The 22,599-nt window shown below is 33.4% G+C and overlaps 10 protein-coding genes across 10 annotated transcripts; 3 read left to right on the top strand and 7 right to left on the bottom strand.

Annotated features, from left to right (window-relative positions):
- Window positions 1-257: 257 nt before the first annotated feature.
- agnD (argonaute/piwi family protein) lies at window positions 258-3,320 on the bottom strand (the record flags this gene model as incomplete). The annotated part of the gene is made up of 4 exons (XM_020583202.1): window positions 258-285; window positions 360-2,191; window positions 2,253-2,477; window positions 2,559-3,320. The coding sequence occupies 4 exons, from the start codon at window positions 3,318-3,320 to the stop codon at window positions 258-260; spliced, it is 2,847 nt and encodes a 948-aa protein (XP_020429389.1).
- A 1,149-nt stretch (window positions 3,321-4,469) lies between these two features.
- Window positions 4,470-6,391, bottom strand: PPL_12470 (uncharacterized protein; the record flags this gene model as incomplete). Its single annotated transcript, XM_020583201.1, has 2 exons — window positions 4,470-5,506; window positions 5,611-6,391. The coding sequence occupies 2 exons, from the start codon at window positions 6,389-6,391 to the stop codon at window positions 4,470-4,472; spliced, it is 1,818 nt and encodes a 605-aa protein (XP_020429388.1).
- A 414-nt stretch (window positions 6,392-6,805) lies between these two features.
- On the top strand, window positions 6,806-8,638 carry PPL_12469 (uncharacterized protein; the record flags this gene model as incomplete). Its single annotated transcript, XM_020583200.1, has 3 exons — window positions 6,806-7,909; window positions 8,162-8,507; window positions 8,613-8,638. 3 exons carry the CDS (start codon window positions 6,806-6,808, stop codon window positions 8,636-8,638), a joined length of 1,476 nt encoding a protein of 491 aa, XP_020429387.1.
- Window positions 8,639-8,707: 69 nt separating this feature from the next.
- On the bottom strand, window positions 8,708-9,110 carry PPL_12468 (uncharacterized protein; the record flags this gene model as incomplete). The annotated part of the gene is made up of 3 exons (XM_020583199.1): window positions 8,708-8,735; window positions 8,807-8,859; window positions 9,066-9,110. The coding sequence occupies 3 exons, from the start codon at window positions 9,108-9,110 to the stop codon at window positions 8,708-8,710; spliced, it is 126 nt and encodes a 41-aa protein (XP_020429386.1).
- Window positions 9,111-9,213: 103 nt separating this feature from the next.
- On the bottom strand, window positions 9,214-10,165 carry PPL_12467 (uncharacterized protein; the record flags this gene model as incomplete). Its single annotated transcript, XM_020583198.1, has 2 exons — window positions 9,214-9,990; window positions 10,061-10,165. The coding sequence occupies 2 exons, from the start codon at window positions 10,163-10,165 to the stop codon at window positions 9,214-9,216; spliced, it is 882 nt and encodes a 293-aa protein (XP_020429385.1).
- Window positions 10,166-10,713: 548 nt separating this feature from the next.
- Window positions 10,714-13,098, bottom strand: PPL_12466 (uncharacterized protein; the record flags this gene model as incomplete). The annotated part of the gene is made up of 2 exons (XM_020583197.1): window positions 10,714-10,904; window positions 10,980-13,098. The coding sequence occupies 2 exons, from the start codon at window positions 13,096-13,098 to the stop codon at window positions 10,714-10,716; spliced, it is 2,310 nt and encodes a 769-aa protein (XP_020429384.1).
- A 660-nt stretch (window positions 13,099-13,758) lies between these two features.
- PPL_12465 (uncharacterized protein) lies at window positions 13,759-15,606 on the top strand (the record flags this gene model as incomplete). Its single annotated transcript, XM_020583196.1, has 1 exon — window positions 13,759-15,606. The coding sequence occupies one exon, from the start codon at window positions 13,759-13,761 to the stop codon at window positions 15,604-15,606; it is 1,848 nt and encodes a 615-aa protein (XP_020429383.1).
- Window positions 15,607-16,705: 1,099 nt separating this feature from the next.
- PPL_12464 (AAA ATPase domain-containing protein) lies at window positions 16,706-18,319 on the top strand (the record flags this gene model as incomplete). The annotated part of the gene is made up of 4 exons (XM_020583195.1): window positions 16,706-16,807; window positions 17,024-17,254; window positions 17,336-17,886; window positions 17,986-18,319. 4 exons carry the CDS (start codon window positions 16,706-16,708, stop codon window positions 18,317-18,319), a joined length of 1,218 nt encoding a protein of 405 aa, XP_020429382.1.
- Window positions 18,320-18,720: 401 nt separating this feature from the next.
- On the bottom strand, window positions 18,721-20,968 carry PPL_12463 (P-type ATPase; the record flags this gene model as incomplete). The annotated part of the gene is made up of 3 exons (XM_020583194.1): window positions 18,721-19,227; window positions 19,306-20,648; window positions 20,716-20,968. 3 exons carry the CDS (start codon window positions 20,966-20,968, stop codon window positions 18,721-18,723), a joined length of 2,103 nt encoding a protein of 700 aa, XP_020429381.1.
- Window positions 20,969-21,114: 146 nt separating this feature from the next.
- PPL_12462 (uncharacterized protein) lies at window positions 21,115-22,428 on the bottom strand (the record flags this gene model as incomplete). Its single annotated transcript, XM_020583193.1, has 4 exons — window positions 21,115-21,218; window positions 21,386-21,488; window positions 21,557-22,099; window positions 22,180-22,428. 4 exons carry the CDS (start codon window positions 22,426-22,428, stop codon window positions 21,115-21,117), a joined length of 999 nt encoding a protein of 332 aa, XP_020429380.1.
- Between the last annotated feature and the right edge of the window lie 171 nt (window positions 22,429-22,599).

Raw genomic sequence — 22,599 nt, 5'->3', positions numbered from 1 at the left:
TGTTTATTTTATTTTATTTATACTATATTCTCTCACTTTATTATTAATTAAATTAATAAAGATTCTCCTATATTTATAAATATAAATAAACCTGTAAAACAAACTATCAATTATATAAAATAAACAATAATAATAATATAAATAAATTCTAGAAAACTAACTGACTATTGAGCCAAGCAATCAAATGCATTTTAAAAAAAAATTCAAAAAAAGGCGCACTTTTTAAATTTAAAAAAAAATAATTAAAAAAAAATAAATTAATAACATAAATTTATCTTATATTCACTATCATTGAAAAAAATTTAGCATATTTGATTTTAGAGATTGTTTTGTATTTATTTATTTCTTAAAGGAAATACAAGTTGAGACTGAGTTCCTCGGCGACTTGCGCGTGAACAGTACGACCAATGAGGAATGCCAATTTATGAGCGTATTGACATGGAGCTGGTACACGTACGGATTGATCAAAGTTGTAATACATATAACACATATGGTAGGTGAATAGATGGAATGTACTGGCAGGTATATCAGACTCGTCATGGATGACGTGGTAGTGCGTTGGATTGACACAACCTTTTGGCGCCTTTTGTGACACCAAGTAGAAATCGTACCAATTGGCATGAGTGCAACCTTTTTCCACGAGGGTACCGGCAACTGGATTGCCATAGTTATTTCTGATGTCAAAGAATCTCGAGTTGGTATTCTTCTTGACGACGGTGTAGATCAGCTTTGGATGAAGACCGTGAATCGATGGAATGTCATTGAATGCCTCTTTGATCGCTGAGATCTCATACTTTTTGACGAGGTCGAGCATACCATCACCAACACCGTCACGATAGACAATGACGACGTCTGGCAGTCTTTGATTCTTCTTGAGGTATGCTTGAAGTGCACCTTTCATCGATGGTCTCAACGACTCGACAATCTCCTTGCCCGGAGTGGACTGGACAATGGCTGTGGTGTGATAGAGCGAGTATTCCGAGTCGATCGATGCACAGAAACCGACGACCGACTTGCCTCTCTGATCGGAATTGTGACCGACATCGATTCCTACGATCATAGTATGCTTTGGCATCTTGTAGACTGGATTGGAGATACTCCATGGACTACGACCGAGCTTGGCAATCAATTGGTGGAGGATCTTCTTGGCCACTGCCATTCCGGTGATTCCAAGTGTCTTTGCATAAGCACATTGAGTGATTGCTTTGAACTGAGTGAGTGTACTCTTTTTGATGGCAGCATAAACGTCTGCTTTTCCAAATGGAATAAGGCAAAAGAAGAAGATGTAGCCTTTACCAAGGTTTTTCTTGATGGTTTCAGACCAAGCTTTGGCATCGAATACCTTTCCTTCAACTTGGATGATATCGGGTTTGGCAAGTGACGACAGTTTGCACAACTTGTCAGAGAACTCTCTGGCGACATCTAGATCACGATCGCCAGATATCACCAACCAACGTTGTCCCTTGAGTTGGTTCAACGATTGTACAATAGCAGGATCTTGAAGTTTCAAACCATCGACCTTTAGTGGTTCACCGAGATTGAATCCCCACTTTTCAATGGTGTCTTTAATCTTGGGGTGTGTTCTCATGGTCGAAATGAAATTGGTAAGCTCTTCCATACGCGATCTTGGCTCTGTGTTGGTGTGTTTCGATAGATCCATCATAATGTGACGGTTGCTTGTAATCTCATCGGACATACCAGTGAGGAAAGTGAGCTCCGGAATCAAATAGATCCTTTCGACTGCTCCTTTATGTTTGACATCAGAGACCAACAATGGTTGGTTCATATTGGTGACCTTGTGTTTTGGATAGTTGTTTTTGTAGTAGTCAATGAATGAGATTGGACCACTGCTAGATTCAAACTTATCTTTTGGTGTCTTGTTCCAGGCGATACCACTTACACGATAGGTCTTGTTGTTGTACTTGGTGATGACAATACTTCCAATCAAAAGATTTTCAATATCGGCATTGGTAGCACGATTGGCAAGTTTATCCTGAATCAATTGATTGATTGGTTGAGTTCTAACCACCTTGTGAGCGACATCAGCCAAAAGCGAAGTGCCAACTTGAATAGAGTTGATCGATGTGAAGAAACCAGACCAAATTTCAAGGTTGTGCTGTGGGATACTATGAATTTTCTGACTACTAAAGTATTGTCTACCAATAATAGAGAATCCCATCTCTCTCATAAACTATTATCAAAAGAACTGTTAGTACACATACTTATAATTATAAATTATTTTCCAAACTTACTCTTTTAAATAAAATATTATAGAAATGGATGGATGCAGGATCATTCTTGGTGATTTCCTTTACGTATTGGATTTGAATTGTTTGACTACCGGCAAGTTTATATGATTGGGTTGGATTGTTTTTGGTTGAATACAAAACACCTACACCATCATATTGGAACAAACCAATTTGATCAACGATCGATTGCAACATATCGTATTTAGTTGTACGATTGTCAACAGCTGGCTAAAATTATTTTAATTGAAAATAAAACAATGAAAATTAGAGGATTATCCAGAGTTAAAAATGAATTATAAATAAACTTACAGTAAAATCAACAGCATATTGGAATAACTTTTGACTTTTAAAAGTCAATGGGAATTGGTTGACAATCAATTGTATTGCTTGTTGAGCTGATGGTTCAACACCAGACTTTTTGATAGCCAAACCTTGAACATCAATATCCTCAATTCTAACTCCTCTACTTCTACCTTGTCTGCCACCAGCAGCAGCAGAAGAAGAAGAAGAAGATGATGATGAGGAAGTAGTTGTTGTTGTAGTTGTGGTGGTTGTTGATGTGGAAGCTGGTTGTTGGACAGAGGTTGTAGTTGGTGGTGCAGAGACAGCTGCTTGGATGGGTGGTGGCTGTCCCCATGCAGATTTGATGACAGCAGCGGCACCACCTTGTCCCCAGCCACCAGTAGCAGCCACTGGTTGTGGAGATGGTGTCGGAGTAGAGGGAGTGGTTGTTGTGGTTGTTGTGGTAGTGGTTGTAGTTGGTGTCGGTGTCCATTTCACCTCTTCTTCATGCTCAGGTTGTTGATGTTGTTCACGGACAGCAGGAGCACCACCACGTTGTCCACCTCTGCCACCTCTTCCTCCACCTCTTCCACCACGTTGTCCGCCACCACCAGCAGGCGACGACTGTTGATCAAAACCAGGTGGTTTACCCCATGCCGATTGCTGTGGAGGTGCTTGTTGTTGGACTGGTGGAGGTGCTTGTTGTTGCTGCTGCTGTTGTTGTTGTTGTTGTTGGTGAGATTGACCACCTTGTGGTGATTTGCCTCCACGATTATGTTTTGGACCCATTGTTTGCTATTTGATTGTAATACTACTATAAAACTATGATGCAGAATTGGTTCGAATATATAATCTAATCTATAGTACTAATCTAAACACAAATAAATTTCAAAATACATTTGAAATTGAATGACAAACAAGTAACATATTAAACAAACATTAGAAATGAAAAAAAGTTAATTTAATATTCTTGATTGAAGCTTGTAATGAAAATAATAAAAAAATTTAAAAAATTATGTTTTGAAAAAATAAAAAGTTTTCCTCATTTGAAACTGACCTTTTTTGATCGGACTTTGTTTAATTAAATTTTGAAATTTCTTGAAGGATGTTTATTTTGGTTTAAAAATAATAAATGTTTTTATAACTAATCTAAGATAATGATGACTGATGAAGATGATTAAAGATCTATCAATTATTTTTTATTAAAATGTTATTTATTTATATATTTATACAGAATCTAATGATTAATTAATAAAATTATTTATATATATATCTTTTGTATTAATATAAATAATTATATTTTAAATGATTAGACAAAATACAAATAAAAAAATAAATTGGCAATAGAAAAATAGATAGATAGGTTTTTTTTTTTTTTTTTTTTATGTTTTGTTAATAAATAAAAAAGTTTGATTTTATTAAAATATATATTTGATAAAAAGTTTAACAAAATAAATTAAATATTAACAAAAAATAAAAAAAGAAAAGAAAGAAATTATGTGTTTATTGTCAACAAAGTATTGCTTGGAAGAAAAAAGAACAATTGAGATAATGGATGTATTAATTCAATTGATTTTGCGATGTAGAAGAAATGAATAATGTTTGTTTAAAAAATTGAAGTGATTGTTTGTTGGTTATTGAATAAAAAAAAATAAAAAAAATTGAAAATTGATGGAAATTGTGACAATAAATAATTTAAATTTTGTGGGTTAAACTTGATTGTTCACTTTCAAATGATGGGGTGAGGTTATTTGCTCTAATAATAATAATAATTGGGTGTAGTTTTGTTGTTGTTAAAGTTTTCGAAACTTGCAAGTTTAATTTTTTGTTTTGCAAACTTAAATTTCTAAAAAAATATATCATCAATATTTTTATTTTTTTTCATCCATATTATTAACGATACAGAGTCTGGTAATCATGATATTCGCAAATCTTTTGCTAGTTGTAAATATCCATTTTAAGTTGACCATTTTCTTTCCACTGATTTAAAATTGTCTTTTCATCTTCAACATTTATGTTGTTGCTATTGCTACTACTCGTGTTATTGTTGTTGTTGTTGTTGTTGTTGTTGTTGTTGTTGTTGTTGTTGTTGTTTTGCAATTTATTATATCTTTTAATTATATTGAGTATCGATTGTATTGATGATTTACCAATGCCTTCGGATGAACCACATATATAGATGACACCACGTTTCTTTGTTACCAGATTGTAAATGAGCTCGCCATTCTCTTCGATGTGGTAGTTGATGTAGCGTCGACCTTTACTCGACTCGGTGAGCGCGGGTTCCACCGGTTTCGAATAGGAAATGAACAGCTTGGTAATGGTTCGGTCCTTTTCAAACTCTAGTAGTTCATCATGATAGAGAAGATCCCAATCCTTACGTCTACATCCAAAGAACAACAAACACTGTCCAAGTTTCTGATGGTCAATATGCTTGTCACCGTTCACCTTTATCAAATGACACCGATGTTGAAGAAACGCACGGAACGGAGCCAAACCTGTACCCGTTGATATCAATATTAAAGGTACACTCAAATCATCTGGTAATTTGAAATGTTGTGAATGATTGATTTCGAATGGTATAATTAAATTATTATGATTATTATTATTATTATTATTATTATTATTATTATTATCTAATGAATCTATTAAACGATACATCCAATATGTACATTGTCCATAGTTTATATTACTATTGTTATTATTATTATTATTACTCTTATTTTTTACAACTAATTTAAAAGTTATATGTGCAATGTTGTCTTGAGATTGATTAAGAGGTGAGTTTGCAAGAGAATATTGTCTCATGCTTTGTGAAGGTATGTTGAGAATTAAGAATTCCATTGTTGGTTGAAACGATTTAAACTTATTCCAGAGTGTAGGGAATCCAATATGGTGTTGAACTACCGTTTCATTATAAAGTGGTGTACCAGCTCTGCTAGATAGATATAATAGTTTCTCTTTATCATTCTTGTCTTTAATTATTTTAAAAGTTATTCAATCAGGTTTATTAGAATTTATAAATGAATACAATATGATATCAACTAATATATATATATATATATATTCAACAACTTACCATTACAAAAATTTGACATTTGATTTAAAAAGAATTGTGGTGGAACGAATGATATATTTAGAACCCATGTAAATAGATCTTTAATAGATATAATTGATGGTAGTGAAAGTGTTGATGATAATGATTTATTATTATTAATATTATTTTGTTGTTGATGTTGATGTTGTTGTTGTTGTTGTTGTTGTTTAATTGTAATGATTTGATTATCTTTTAGTTTCAATTTCTTTATGAGCTTATCTACTGTTGTTGAATCCTGTGGACATAGTATATTGATGTAGTCACCTGGTTCATATTCGATAGGTTCATTCGTTTCTATTTCCATGTGATAGACTTGCTCTGGTGAATCGCTACTTGTCAATCGTCTACTACTCGATGTTATTCTACCATATCTTAGCTTCTCACATATAAAACCTTTATATTCCCTAGCTGCAATATTATCATCTCCTAAATATTCTATTTTAATATCATCATTATCTTCATCATTATCTTCTTCTTCTTCTTTTTTTATATTATTATCTTTAATATTAATACTATTTAATGATTCAACTATATGATTTTCATTATCAGTCTTTACTTTTTGGTTTTGTTGTTGTTGTTGTTTTAATATTGATTTATTCTTTTCTATTATTTTTTCTTTCATCTGATTGTAACGCTCTAATTGTATTTCATATAGATCATATACACATCTTGTACAGCCACTACCACAACATTCATCTGGCTCGGGAGGGTCTGGTGGGGGTGGTATTTCTTCTATAGTATCATTGCTGTTGATGTTGTTCATCACTATCGTAGTTTTAACATAACACAATTGTGTCGTTTCAACACCAACACAAAAAAAATAAAAAAAAAATTATTATTATAAAAAAAAAAAACAAAAAAAAAGAATAAAATTTTAATAACAAACAATAATTAAAAATAAAAAATAGAATAATTGAAAAAAAAAAAGTAAAGTGTGTGAAGTCACAGGGATGTATGTTCATAAATTTATTTTTTATTTATTATTGGTATAATTTTTTAAACAATTATATATATATATATATTTATATTTTGTTACGTTACTAGCGTTTTAAAATTTAATTCTCTTTTTATCCAATTCTTTTATATGATAGAAAAAAACTGATGAAAACTCCGATGCCAACCAGAATAATACCACTCCTAAATCATAAGAATCTACTTTGTTACTATATCGATAAGTATGGAGTCAACAACAGACCATCCATCAACTTCTGGTGTACTAGGTGGAGAAAAGGTTATCGATAGTGATGAACCACAAGATAGTCACATTCATAGCCATAATAATGTATCAACAACAACAACAACAACAACGACGACGACTAAAACCACAACTACAACTATAATGACGACAACAACAACAATGGAAACAACTAGACAACTAAAACTACAACAAAAGCAACAACAGCTCGAACAACTACTTCCAACATCACAACAACCTTCTATTATTGTTACCCATATTAACGACAAACAACTTGCACAGAAAATGCATTGGGAAAGATTGTCGTCGATCTTTGAAAAAGAAACAAAATATCCTATCACCGATAGAGATCATCAGTATACACCAATGGAACCTATTGGCAAAGGGTCATTTGGAGAGGTATACTTGTGCTCTAAGTTCAGCGAAAACAAAGTTTGTGCCATAAAGAAAGCGGATTTTACCATAAAATCATTAAATGAGGTTCAAATTCACTCCAGGTGTAACCACAAAAACATTGTCCAAATCAATACATCATGGGTTGAACTCTCCAGAATTACTCCTGCCCTCCAATCAGAGGCTTCCAATTCGAAAATGTCAAAAACCAGTGATTTCCATCCAATTGGAAGTAGTAGTCAATCAAGTGAACACTCCATAAGCAATAAAGATGAAACTAGTCAGTTAGATGGCGGCGCTGAAGGTGGTAGTAGTAATAATTATCAAGTAAACCAAACAACAGAAGACTCCATTTTCGCCGTTAAAAATGGAGCTAGTAAAGTCGATGGCAGTGCTGAAAGTGGTAATAGTAATAATAATCAAGTAAACCAAACAACAGAAGACTCCATTTTCGCCGTTAAAAATGGAGCTAGTAAAGTCGATGGCGGCGCTGAAGGTGGTAGTAATAATCAAGTAAACCAAACAACAGAAGACTCCATTTCCCCCATTAAATATGGAGTTAGTAAAGTTGATGGTAAAGATATAGGTTGTAGTAATAATAATAGTAATAATAGTATAAATAGTAGTAATAGTATTAGTAATCCATCAAAAGAATCAGTTTATAATATTGAAGATGAAGCTGATAGTAAAAAAGTAAGTAGTACGGTCACTGTTGAAAAAGATGAAGTACATTTGCTACATCTAAAACAACAACAACTAGGTTTGGTATTGTGCATGGAGATGGAATATTGTGGGGAGTCTCTAGATAGCTTTTTAAAATCTAATAAGTACTTGGATGTCGCCAAGATCAATAATATCATTGTTCAAATACTGGAAGGTGTTCATTACTTACACTCGGTGGGTATAGTCCACAGAGATCTCAAGCCATCCAACATTCTTATCAAGCACGTCGGCAATGATGATCTGGTTGTCAAGATCTGTGATTTTGGTATTTCCAGGTTGAAAAAAGTGTTGGAAGGCACCAACAATGAGAAAGCCGGATCGACGTATTACTGCAGTCCTGAGCAGTACAAGGGTGGATTCTACAATGAAAAGACCGATTGTTACAGTGTTGGTGTAATCTATTTTGAAATACTGCTCAGATATTCCAAAGATGTTCCTTGGAATCCCCCTGACCGTGCCAACTCACAACTCGAAACTTTGATGAAACACCGAATCCTCAATAAGCAGTTCAAAGAGTTCTACCCAAGAGAATCAAAGATAATAGAGTGCATGATTGCTCCTTTCGAGGGTAGAGATTCAGCAGAGGAATTATTGGAGAAAATGAAGATTCAGGAAATATCAAAGCTTTCTTCCTTTTTTCAGACTTCTTAGTACTCTACATTATTATCTTAAGTATTCTCTGTCGATGTAAAAGTTTAAATTTGTATTATAATAAAATTAATTATGTAGAATTTCATATTTATGTTAAAAGATTGTTTTTAATTTATTTCAATCATCACATCTCTTTTTCTTTAAACTTTATAGTTTAATGCAAGATCTTTGAAAACTTGAGCAAGAGCAACTTTGACAACTCAATTGTCCATCTACACAAGGATCTCTTCATCTCGTTCAACACAAAGTCTAACATTTTTTAAAGAATCCTAAAAGTTCATTTTCCATGATGCCAATAGAGATGGCAAGCTACAAGTGCCTCTTTATCATAGACACCAATCAATCCTTGAATTTCTTTCGAATTTGGAGAAAGGGAATAGGAATAGTAGTAGTTCAACAGTTAATAAATGTATAAACCGATAATATCCGAACTAAATTAACTAACCAGTATAATTATGGAAGAGGAGATACTTACAGTATAAGAAGTGGCACTTCTCAATTGAGTTGTCAAAGTCAACATAGTTTTCATCACTATCTCAAAAGCAACAATGAAATTACAATTCAATAAAGAAATCGCGATTACCAACGTGTATTCAACTTGTTCTTATTTATTTAATCGATTTTTACAGAGGCATGATAAAGATAACAGCACCTGGTCCATTTACTGATCCTACTCCACCGGGAGGAGTGAATCTTAATTTTGCTTTCATCTCATAATTGTAAATTCCTGGTTGAAGAATATCTGAAGTCACTGAAACTCCATTGTTCCAGGCGCTACATTGACTTATTGAAGAACCAACAGGCCATGCATTGTTCATACCTCCATTAGTCATTAGATTACCGTTAAGAGCAGATGTAACATCAATACTATAGGTACCACTCAGATTACCCGTAACCAATGAGTGGTATTGGACAATGGCAACAACTTTACTTGGTACGTTAATGACAACTGAAGCTTGTGAACCTGCGATTGTTACCCAATCCGTAGAGTTTACCACATTTCCATGAGTAGCAACTTTGACAATTTGAGTAGTGACCCTGGAATTCTCTAGTCTGGACAATCTTTTTTCTAGGTCCATGGATTTCTTGAAAAGTTCTGATGTTACACTGAAACTTGGTGTGAATTCGGTGATTGTGGAGCCTGTGAGATTGATAGTATAGAATTTACGACCTCCAGTTTTATTCAAAGCAATAACAACATCTTTTTTATCTGAAAACTCTGATAAATATTTGAAATCCAAATTTTGATCCATGCTTGTTCGGAGTAATGGTGTGAAGCCTGTGTTTGTCAAGATATCGCCCGATAAAAAACCATTTATATCCATATATGATAATAAACAAATTCTATTATCACTTGTTTTAAACATAATATAATCTGACCAAGCTGTCATCCATTGTTGCTAGTAGATTTAAATAGTACACATTAGTCACTCATTAGTTTGGTTTTTTAACTAATAAATAAAAATTTACCTTCCATAATAGAGCACCATTTAAAGTATAAGTGGCGGAACCATCACTTTTATAATTTAATTCATATCCATCAACTCTACCATTAAAGATTAATGTTGAAGCCATTATTTTATTCAATTTTATTTATTATTATTTTAGAAATATATTAACTTTTAAAAAGATTGATCTGTTTTAATAAATATATACATTTTATTTTGAAAAAAATATAGTTTGTATTTTGTTGTCACCATATTCCAAATTAAAAGAAAAGATATCCAAAAAATGGGTTGCAACACTTCAGAGATCATGATCCTTTAATAGATTATCTTTGCAAAATTTGTATTTTGCAAACGTGTGTTGGTCCAAAAGTTCAAACCTCTTTCGAACTTGGTTTTGATCACAAAAAACGAGTTGTGAAAAAAATGAAAAAAACAATCCTCGAACGCTCGCATTTACATCCTCAATCACGAGTTTAATCACAGTTTTGTGTTTGTGAAAAAAATTGGGATATTGATTTTGACTAAATTAATTAATATCTTGAGGGGTTACATTTCATGAAGGAGTTTTAATTCTTTTTAACTTTTTCATTGTAAATAACCAACAAAATAAAATAAATGAAATTGATAAATTTATAACTTGATTTTTTTTATTTAAATAGTCGTTTGAATTCATTTTTACAATGGAGCAATGAAAAGGACAGCAGCAGGAGCATCCACTTGAGCACTTGGAAGAGAACCTCTAATTCTGGCTCTAATATCATATTGATAGACACCTACTTGAAGAATTTGCTCTGTGATTGAAAAACCAGTTGACCAATCTCTACTATGACTGATTGATGTACCTACAGGCCAGGGGTATTGGTTATCTAAAATTGTTGTGTTGATTCATATTAGTATTTTATTCTCGATTTTTATCTGATTATTTAATGTTTAATACATACATCCTCCTAAAGTCATAAGTTGGTTATTGATTGCAGAGGTCACATCAATTGAATCTGAACCATATCCATTATTTAAAACATTGGAATAGAATTGAAGAGTGGCAATTAATCGACTTGGACGGGTAATGGTTACTGTTGCTTGGGATCCGGGAATGGCTTTCCAATCTCCTCCTTGCACTGTATTGATATTGTTTTCAAGTTTAACAATTTGAGTGGTAAATCTATTATACTCTTGCTCTCTGACTCTTTGTTCCATTTCGGCGAGAAGTACAAACATATCATTGAGATTATCTTTATGAACTTCCTTCAAAATGTCAATACCACGTTGGATTCTTGGATCCAATGATTCGTAATAGCTCTCCCATCCATCGTCATCAAACTGTGCACCATCATAGTCAATTCGAAACTTCTCTTCAACAGAGTTGATAAAGACTTCTATGGGGTCTGGAATGTTTGAAATATCAAACTGACCTTTAATGGTCAGTTCATATCGTTTCAAGGTCATTTCGAGTTGTGGGTAAACTCTTGCACACAATGATAGACCATAGAGGTTGTTTCCAAGCAAGAGAGCAGTGGAGGTTGCAGCACATCCAGCCTTTTTAAAAACAGTGAAAAGACCAGGAATGCAGTTATCTACTTCATTTTCATCCATCTTGTGCAAGTTGACCGCTAGTTTTCCCCAGTCCAATATCATTGAGCTCTGGGACTTGAACAGTTGGAATGCTTGTTGATCTTTCGTGAGAATGTAAAATGATGGAATTAACCGAGTTATATGCTCACTAGTGTTTGGATGAATTAGTCTTGGAACCAATGTTTGGAAAGCCGTGAAAATATTTGTTGCATCCTTTGCCATATCGTTTGTGAGAGATCTGAGGAAATCACCCATCACACTAAAGATATTTCCTTGATCAATACCATCAGCATATTTATAAATAAAGAGTCCTTCTCCAATATACATTAGACCTGGGTTAAAGAAAACCAATAGAGTGTAATCATGACCATTGAGGATTCCATAGGCTAAAACTCCGACATGACAAGCACAGTATATAGCATTGGCGAATCTGAGAAAATCTGAATTATCCTGGAGCGGTGTAAACGGGGTTTTGGCAATGAATTCTTTGGTATATGGTTTGGCCGTAGATTGGAAATCAGCTCCTGGAACAACGTTATCGAATGGAGTCTCTAAAGCTGCTTTGATCATCAAATCTGATAGTAGATTGATCAAAGTTGGCTTATCACAAGCAAGAGCAGTGGTTGCATCATTGATTTGGGTATTGAACTGGTTATCTGGATTGGCAATGATTCTGTTGAGAATACTTTGGTTGGTTGCGATAACTATATTTCTGTTAACTGGATTGTTGATGAGATTCTTGGTGGAGTAGTAGGAAAGCAGTGAATACCAGAGAGAACCAACAATGTCATTTGAAAGTCTGTTGTTCGGTTGAAGGAGATCTAGTTTGGTCTTTAATTCATTGAAACGAACGGCATCGAATGATAGTCGGTTACCAATATCCGCATTCTGGCATTGAATGGCAGTGGTCATCCAGTTTTTGATAACATTGGTGTCTTTAAAGTATACTCTAACTTTGATTTGGAATTGATTCAAATCGCTCCAATAAATAAATGGTAGGAATGCTGGAACCAATTGCTTGAGTGCAAAGTAATACAACTTCATGGTGATAAGAATGAAAATATTGCTTTTATTGAGACTAAACATGCTATTCTCGACTACTCCACCTTTAATATCGGATTGGTATGAAGCTTGGTCGTGATGATAGATCGTTTGGAGAAGCCAGAGTGGAGCATAGTTTTGAAAATAAGTGACGACTGCAGGGTCTTGAACCAACTCTAATAGATCGGCATTAAGAGAAGGTTTGCTTGATCCGAGGGCATTCAATCCTTCACTGGAAAGATGGTAAAGAACAAGATCTATAAAGAACTGCTCGGCTTTGTCTTGAACGATATCGACTTGTGTATCTCGATCGAATGTTGACAATGCCAAAAAATTTTCAGCGGTCAAAGTATTGATATCAATACTATCAAACTCTGGGTGTTCTTGTTTTGTTTTTGCAAGTCTCCAACTTTGAAAAGTAGATATAATTGAATATGATTCTGTCATTTTTTTTTATATTCAAATGAAATAAATAAATATAATATATAATCTCGTCTTATTATTAATTTATTAAAGTTCCAATTTGTTTATTGAATAAAAAAAATAAAAAAAAAAAGTTCTGTATTTTTTGTGCAAAAAAGATTTTTTCGTTGAAAGTTTTTTGGTAGACCAAAACACTTTAATTTTTTTGTGATCTTTGCATTGAAATCACAAACACTTTTATCACAAAAAAATCTCCCAAACAAATTGGGGTTTCATTTTTCGATTATAACATAAAGTCTCTAACCAAAGATCCCATTTTAGCATCTCTGTTCTGGAGATATCGATATTTAAATTTGTTTATTAACCATCAGTTCAGATATTTTGATACATGAGATTTTGTGATCACCTAAATATCGATATCTCCAGAACAGAGATGCTAAAAAGAAACAGTTTATTTATTCGTTCTGGTGGGAAAAGGTAACCCAAAATGTGGCTTCTTTCTTTTAAAATATTTACTAACAAAATTTATTTAAATTAATAATTAGTTTTAAAACTTTCGATTGATTATTATAAAGTTTAATCTAAAGTTTTTTATTATTTTTTTATATTAGTTTTTAAGTTTCTATATTAATTATTGTTTATCTATTTTATTTTTATTTTATTTATTAAATTTAAATATTTATCATGACAACAGTTGAAACAAAAACTTTCATTGAGACTTTTCTAACATGGAGAAAAAATCATCTCACAACCAACTATAAGACCGAATCAACTGTGGATGTCTCCACTTTGACCCCCGAAAAGTTCATGGCACTCACAACCTATCAAAAAGGAACGGACACTACATTGCCCGAAACAGATTTTGTAAAAACAGAAGCAGACTCCTATATGTACGACCTTATTAAGGCTAATCTTACTGACAATGGTAGATCAGTACTCAATGTTTCCAAGCCAACTCTCTCTACCGAGATTACCGGTGCCATCGTCGGTGAGGGATATGCAGCGGAGATCACCAAATACTCTAACCTCTGGTTGCTCCAGTTTTTGAAGGAGCGTACTGAAAATTCCAAATCCTATTCCAGAGTCAAGTCTAAGGCTACCACTGATTTCCAGGCTTCTCAAGGTAGTAAAATTATGACCGACGTCAACATGAAATTTTCCTATCTCGCCACAGTAAAGAAAGTTCCTGCGTTCATTCCTTACATGTACAATGCAGACACTCTGAAGGATAAAGTCAAGTCGTACCTTTTGGAAGATGTCTACAAAGAAACATGGGTGGAAAAGGCTTTTAATTCCAACAAGGTGCTTCTAAATGAAGCCGATGTCGCCGATCATTCTTATGCATTCTCAGAGCTCAAGGCAAAGTTGGATATTTTGGACCCTTCATTTGGACTCTCAAGTACCGTGCTCAGTGAATACTACTCTCACCTCTATGCGATAGCAGCACCATTCAGTTTGAAAAACACTCCAAAAATCAAAAGAATGTTTAGAAAGATAACAACCGATGTCCTTGTGGCGATTGCTAAATCAACAAGTCATCCATGGACAAATCTAGTTACCGATTGGGAGGCTATTTACACAAGTAAAGGAACATTTGGTAAAATTTTAGGAGATGCTCTTTTCCACATGAGCAAGTTAATGGTCAACGCTGCAAAGACAAAGGCAGTAAGTGCTAGTGATGCTTATGTTATCAACAAGGATAAGTTCATTGAGAAACTCAAGAAGATTAAAGGTGCAATCCCAGTTGGAAAACCTGAACTTGTGGCTAAATGGGAGGAATCGACAACGTTTAAATTAGTATCTGGATTGTTTGTTTTGGTTAATGCTGGTGTCATCTATAAAGGACTCTATAGCTATGACAAGCTTACCGATCCAGAAAAGGTCTCACTCTGGATAACCTCTGCACAAACTGGTGTCGATGGCATTACTTCGATTGTGGATGCAATTCAATTTGGTTATAAAGCATACAAATGGATTGGCGCGAAAATTGCAGACCTAATTAAGCCGAATGTAGTTTCACCAATAGCGCAGGCCGTAGCAACTAAAAATGTCGCCAAGTTTGCTACTCTTATTAAAATGACCAAGTACTTGAAGATCGTCACTGGTGTATTACTTGTAGCTAGTATGTTGGTCTCAGGATACGAGTTGGTGACAGCAATTGCAAACAAACAGTGGGGAGAGGCTGCCCTTTCCCTAACCGAGCTTTCTCTGACGTTTGCCCTTTTTGTTTTAACATTCTTTGTCAGCACTTCCTGGTCTGGTCCAGCATGTTTGGTCTTGACTTTTGTTCTCATCGTAATTGCAGTAGCCAAGATTTTCTGGGACACAATCACACATTTTTTTACTGGAGATCCAGTAGAGAACTACTATAAAGATAATCCTACATATATAATGACATCCAGAGAATATCTAGATTACATGTATGCTGCACTTGATGCTTATAATGTAAAGCATCCAGAAAATGCCATTGTAACAAGAAATCTCAGACTAACTCTAGATAAGGGTAATGCTATTAGTATGCTTCCTGAATAATCAGAAATAAAAATTGGTTTTATAAACATTTACATTATAATATAAACTATCACCTTATATAATAAACTTTTTTAATAGTATCTAATGAATAGATAATAGAGTCCATGATTGATCCCTCCGAGTTTAGAGATTCAGCAGAGGAATTATTGGAGAAAATGAAGTTTCAGGAAATATCAGAAGAATTATTGAAGAAAATGATGATTCGGGAATCATTCTCGAAACCTTTGCCATTTTTCGATAAAAGGAACTCCACATTTTAATATAATATCAACAAACTTTTTTGTAAAGCCTAAATATATGTAAAATTTTAAATTTGGAAAAAAAATAATTAAATAATTTAAATAATCTATTTCAATGATTATACAAGGTAAATTGAGGAGTGATAATAACAAATCAAATTATTATTATTATTATTTATAGATATTGTTATTTTAAAAGTCAATATCTGTTATTTACAAAGACCCATCTTATCAATATATACAAAATATTTACTACTCACCATTTATCTATTTAATCTGACTGTATTTGAATAAAAATAAACACGATTCTAATTATCTGACCACTATAAAAACAAAAAAAAAACATACAAGTAAAAAAATAAAATAACAAATATCATTTTTTTATTATTTGTTATTGTTACAAAACAAAAAAATGATAATTTAAATTCACAATCATTATATCTCTTTTTCTTTTAAATATTAATTAAACTTTTACAATTTTTCTAGCCATATTACTATTTATTAAATTCTTCTTTTCTACACTTACAATAGAATAGATTATTAATAATTAGTACATAATAAAAAGATAGATAACCTACTCATTTCTGTGAAGGTTAGTTTATCCTTACTATTATATCTTTTGACACTCTCAATTTGGTAGAGTTGACTTTCAAAGGTTCTGTTTTTTTTTTTTTTTTTTTTTTTTTTTTTTTGTTAAAATATATATTGCATTCTATTTTTATAATATTACCACATTTGTATATTATTTATCATTATTTGTATATTATTGTTATTATTATCATTTACTTTACTTTTACATTACTTTAAAGTTTAGTAATATATATAAATTACATTTTATTTGTATATATAATATATAAAGTATGGATAATGTATTAAATCCTACAGGTGATCCTGGTACTGCTGGCATTGGTATGTTGGGTGGTATGTTGGGAATGGCTGGTATGACACAAAGTGGATCAATGGTAGGTGCAGGTATAGCACTGCTGGTGATAACATGGATACTGAATAGTTTGCGTGGAATGTTGATGTCATCGGGCGAGTGGATAAAGAGTCGGTTCTACTATACCGCTCGTATATCATATCCGGATCAAGCGTTCATCTGGATGTTGGAATGGCTCTCCGTACAGGAGATATTCGGAACGAGAGCAGTCACTGTGTATACGCGTTATCACGAGCAGGCCGAAGTAAAGAGTGGTAAGCCAGAGTTCAAACTGTTGCCAACAGGCACTGTCTGGATTCGTTACAAAGGCTATCTAGTATACATCGTTAGAGAGTCATCCGAGAAGCGAAGCATCGATGGAATGCGAGAGGATTTCATTGATGTAACAATCTTACGTGGTGATCTAGAAATCGTCAAAGATCTTATAAACACAGCAATGGAATATTCCATTAATTTAAATAAAGATAAAGTAAGTAAAAATAATAATAATAATAATAATGAATAGTATTGTAATAACACTAACCTTTTCTTTTTTTTTTAATAATTTTAGACTAAAATATATTCATTGGAACCTCATTCGCAATTCTGGGAATGTATTTCTATTCAACCAAAGAGATCAATAGAATCTGTTATTTTGGATTCCAACATCGGACAAAAGGTGATCGAAGACGTCGATAACTTTATTAATGGAAAACAATGGTATATCAATACTGGTGTACCTTATAGACGTGGTTATTTGTTGTTTGGTCCACCGGGTACCGGTAAGACATCGTACATTCTCTCGGTGGCAGGCAAATTCGGTATGTCCATTAGCATCATGAATATGAGCAAGGGCATCCACGATGGAAACATTCATTCGATCATTCAGAAAACACCGAAAGAAACGATTTTGGTGCTCGAGGATATCGATGCTGCGTTTATCGAGCGAAAGGGCAAAAATGACGTTCTCACGTTCTCGGGCTTGCTCAATGCACTCGATGGACTGGCCAGCTCCGACGGACGTATTCTCATCATGACAACTAATCACATCGAGCGATTGTCGCCATCTCTGATTCGTCCGGGTAGAATCGATATCAAAGTGAAATTCGACTACGCCTCAGAGTATCAGATCACTCAGATGCTCAAGCGATTCTTTACCAAAGACAACTCACTGACCAAGCCGGTCGTAGAGAAACTACTGGAGAGACTGAGAAATCATAGAGTATCGACTGCACAGCTCCAAGGATGGTTCATCATTCACCGTGACGATCCATCACAGCTTCTCTTGACCATCGACGACTTCTTGGTTCAATGCGAGCGAGAGACCAATAGCTCTTCGTCATCAGCGAAATCAGAAAACACCGTTGAAGTGTTAAGTCCTCGTACGATGGGCAATGGTATAGCTGCGCTAAAGTCTATCGCACTTCATGGTAGTCCAGATGAGGTACATCTATTGAGTGAAGCTGATCAATCAAGTCCATCATCACTCAACGACTCTGATCAAGAAACAAACTTACGACGCAGAAGTTATGTTCCTACCATGATTTCAGATTAAAAAATAAAAAATAATGTATTTAATTAATAATTTAAAAAAGCCTTATTTTATTTGATGAAAAAAAAAAAAATTGAAATAGTAAATATACTTCAGATATATATATGTAAATCAGATAATTTATTAAAAAGATAAGAAATAAATACAATTGTCTTTTAAAAGTATCCTTTTAAGGATAATAATATTTTAACACGCTTTTAAATTAAAAAAAAAAAGATACAAATTATCAATAAATTTTATATTTATTCTCCTTTTTTAATAATCAGACAATAAATATAAATGGGTAGTTAGTAAATATTAAACCTCTAATATTATGAAATCAAAAACATATTTTAAATTTGTTATATATATAATTAAAGTCGTTTTATTATATAAGTGGGTTGTTTGTTGTTTCTTTTTTTTTTTTAAATGTTGTGTAACATCTTTAACTTTTGACTAATTGCTTTTTTATCTTCTCTTTGAATTTCTTGAGCAACATGAATTGGTTGAGTGAAAAAGTTTCTATATACAAAAGATGTTACGTAGGCTGGTAATAAAGCAATGACAACGGTGATGATGAATGTAAAGTAGAATAATGGTTGTTCCACTAGCTGAAGGAATACAAGGTAGAAGTAGTTGGTATAGGAGACATAGATATAACTGTAGAGACACTCCAATATCCAATAGACTGCCAGTGTTCCCCAGATGGTCAAGTGGTGTAGCCAAGTCCAAGAGCTAATCACCAGACACAACAAAAGATTGACAACAAACACAAGATAGGTGAAGCCAGCTGCGCTAGTCTGGTAGAGTCCTCCTATCTTTCCACTGGTATCAGTTGGCGCATTTCCAAAGATTCTAGAAGAAAAGAAATAAATTACAGAGGAACAATAGATACCCAATGCAATCCAAGCCCAAAATATTTTATGATTAAACTATATATTTAAAAAGTAATTTGAAATTAATATATTTGTTTTCCACTCAGAAACATCTTTGCTACTTTTACTACTTACAGATTTACCAAGTTGACACTCTCTATATAATGTTGGATATTTTCTCAGATAGGAAGAGTCAATATCTTTCTCGAATACACCAATCACAATGATTGGCAGTGATGTAAATATTAGATTGTAACCGAGGATGTTGGCAGCATCATAGAATGTTTGGCCTGAGAATTGGGTGTTTGTCGAGAACCAGAATTGAAGTAATGAACAAACGAGATTCTTGAAGAAGAAGTAACAAATGAGGAGACACAATCTCTTATAATTGTATCTTCCATGCACGAGAACAAGACGTTCCAAGAATCTGAATTGTGAAATCGCAAAATCACTTGCTAAAACTGCTTGACGACCTTCCTTTCCAGAGATACCGACACCAATGTGTGCTTTTTGAATCATGCTAACATCGTTGGCACCATCACCAATCGCCAGAGTAATAGACTTGGTACGATCCTTTACGATACGAACAACCTCTGATTTTTGGAACGGTGTAACACGACAGCATACCACAGATGTACATAGACTTGTCAGCTTGTAGAAACTGTCTTCCAACTCCTTGGTAATAGCAATGGAAAGAGTGCTTCCATCGACAACAATTGCGTAACCTCTCTTTCCTGCACCGGCACCAGTCGACTCCAAACTTCGCTCGTATTCAATTCTTTGGATGTGTGTATTGATCAACTCTTGCAGAGCATCCTTACTGCTGGATTCATTCAGCAAAAGAATATCTAATCCTTCCAACAACTTACAGGAAATTCCAATATTGATAGCTGTCTCTTGTTTGTCACCGGTCAACATCCAAATCTTGATATGAGCTCTCGAGATTGTAGTGATTGTTGACGCCACATTGTATTGAAGTTTATCTTCAATTCCAGTGACACCCATCAAAGTCCAATCCTTTTCAATCAAAGTCGATACTTCTCCAACTTTTTCAACACGATCTTCGATTGCAATCGATGCTTTCTTGAATAGCAAATTCCATTGTTCATATTCAACAGTGGGAATTATCTTTTTGGCAATACAGAGAGTTCGAAGACCACTACATGAGAATCTTCTTAGAGCATCTTCATCCAATTTGAGAATCTCTTTATCGTGTGTATCTGACAATAATGGTAGAATTGCAGTATCAGCTCCCTTACAATATAAAATGATATCCTGAGAGTTAAACTCCTTGACAATCACCGACATTCTCTTACGATCACTCGAAAACTCCAATACATTCAATAAATGATAGGACCTTTCTTCTCCATTCACAATGATACTCATTGAATGTGGTGTTCTAGAATGGAATTTAATACCATATATTGAAGCTGCATTAACTAAAGCAATTTCATCTGGTGACGATGAAGAATATGAAACTAATAAAAGAAATAAATAAAATTAATAAATAGATAATATAATTATGTTTGTTAAAATTTTACTTACTTGAACCATTTGAATCTATTTCTGGAATAACTGAATGACATAAAGCCATGGCAATAAAGAATTCCAAATTCTCTGGTACTGTAAAATCAATTTGAAGTTTCTCAGTAAGATTGCCAAATGATCTATTAAAATCCTTGAGCTCCACCTCGCTTGGTGAATGCTTGAGATTCTGTGGTGGTTTGTCTTCGCCGTTCTCGTTGTTTTGATCGGTTGTAATTGAATCGATCAGTTCATTTCCAATTGTTTTTTCCATTGATGCTGCACACCCTAAATTCCATCTCGTTTCTCGTGAGAGTACCAGTTTTATCACTGAATACATATTCGACTTGTCCCAACTCCTCATTGAGATTGGAAGTTCTTGCTTTGGCAAAGTTATTTGTTTCGTGGTGATACATCTTTTTATCGCGATTGATTGAAATCACCTGGAAAACTCTGACAATCTCCATCGTGACATACAGTGATATTGGAACGATCGTGGAATACAATACAACAAATGTAAAGATCTTTTGTATGGTTTGCAAAAGAAAGTGTTTACCAATGTGCAGATAGAATGAATGTTGTCCAATACGCTTCTCATAGCCCATTCCAACCAACGCACTTGCCAAACACAACAATCCCTCTGCAAACAAAACCATCAACAAGATTCTATTCATCTCTTTTTCAAGCTTACTCTTCTTGGAAGGTGTTGCCATTGTATTCAACATATACTTAGTTTCATGTCCAGTATAAACAACAACACCATATATCCATTTTGTATTCTTTAATTGTGTACCCTGAAAAAAATAAAAATAATGTTATTAACTTTTGATGATTAAAAATATATGTATTTATAACAACTTACTCTTACTAATAATTGTTCAACATTTAATGGTAATGTATCTTCATTGTTAATGGTAATTCTACCATCGAATTTGTTTAAAAGATGCGATGGTGTTTCGTATTCAATCAATAATTTCGCACCAATGAAATCTTCTACCGATTTCAAATTGTTTGTTTCCACTAGTGACTGTTTACTCTTTAGATTTGACTCTCCGTCGAGATTCGATGTTTCAACATAACACATTCCTGGTGATTCCGATGAGGAAGACAGCAGAACCAAATCCGCTGGGAATTGTTCATCGCTGTCCACTCGCACTACATCACCAACCTCTAGATCCTTCCAAAAGATATCGATCAACTTTGAATTCCTTATCACTTTCGTACTCTGATAATTTATACGTTTATCCGATTGATATCTACGGAAATCCTCATAAGCCTCTTTGACTGCATTGATCAGCAAAACAATACCGAGATTGATCGTACTTGGTCCAGGTGCAACTGGTGATACCGGTGTATATGAAATTATTAAAATAAATAGAAAATATAAATTGGCTACTCTTCTGAACTAAATGATAGAAAAAAAAATAATGTTCATGTTAAAAAAAGGTTCCTCTTGAGGAGTTCAAGATTGATTCTAATATTTACTTGTTCGAACAAATTCTTTGGAATAAAAGTTAAAATTGTATATTTGGTTGTTGATATCCAGTTTGATATATATTTTGTTGGTTGTTGTTGTTGTTGCTGTTGATGTTCTATATTATTATTATTACAATCGATACTACTATTTTTATTACAATCTATTTCAATCTTTCTTTGTGATGATTCTTTTTTTCTTTTAAATCGCTTGGTTATTTGTGATATTGTACCATCATTACTATTATTAATGATTGTCATTGTTTTATTTATATTTATTTATGTCTGCTACTATTATTTTATTATTTTATTTATATTTTCGATGATTAAACTTAATTAAATTATCGAATTACTATTATTATATTATTATTATATACAAATACTAAAGTTTTGATTTAAAATAATTAATGTTAATATTAATATTGAAATTTC

The sequence above is a fragment of the Heterostelium album genome (assembly GCF_000004825.1).
Source record: "Heterostelium album PN500 unplaced genomic scaffold PPL_scaffold10, whole genome shotgun sequence".
NCBI classification, from domain to species: Eukaryota; Evosea; class Eumycetozoa; order Acytosteliales; family Acytosteliaceae; genus Heterostelium; species Heterostelium album.
This window is presented reverse-complemented; position numbering and strand designations above follow the sequence as displayed.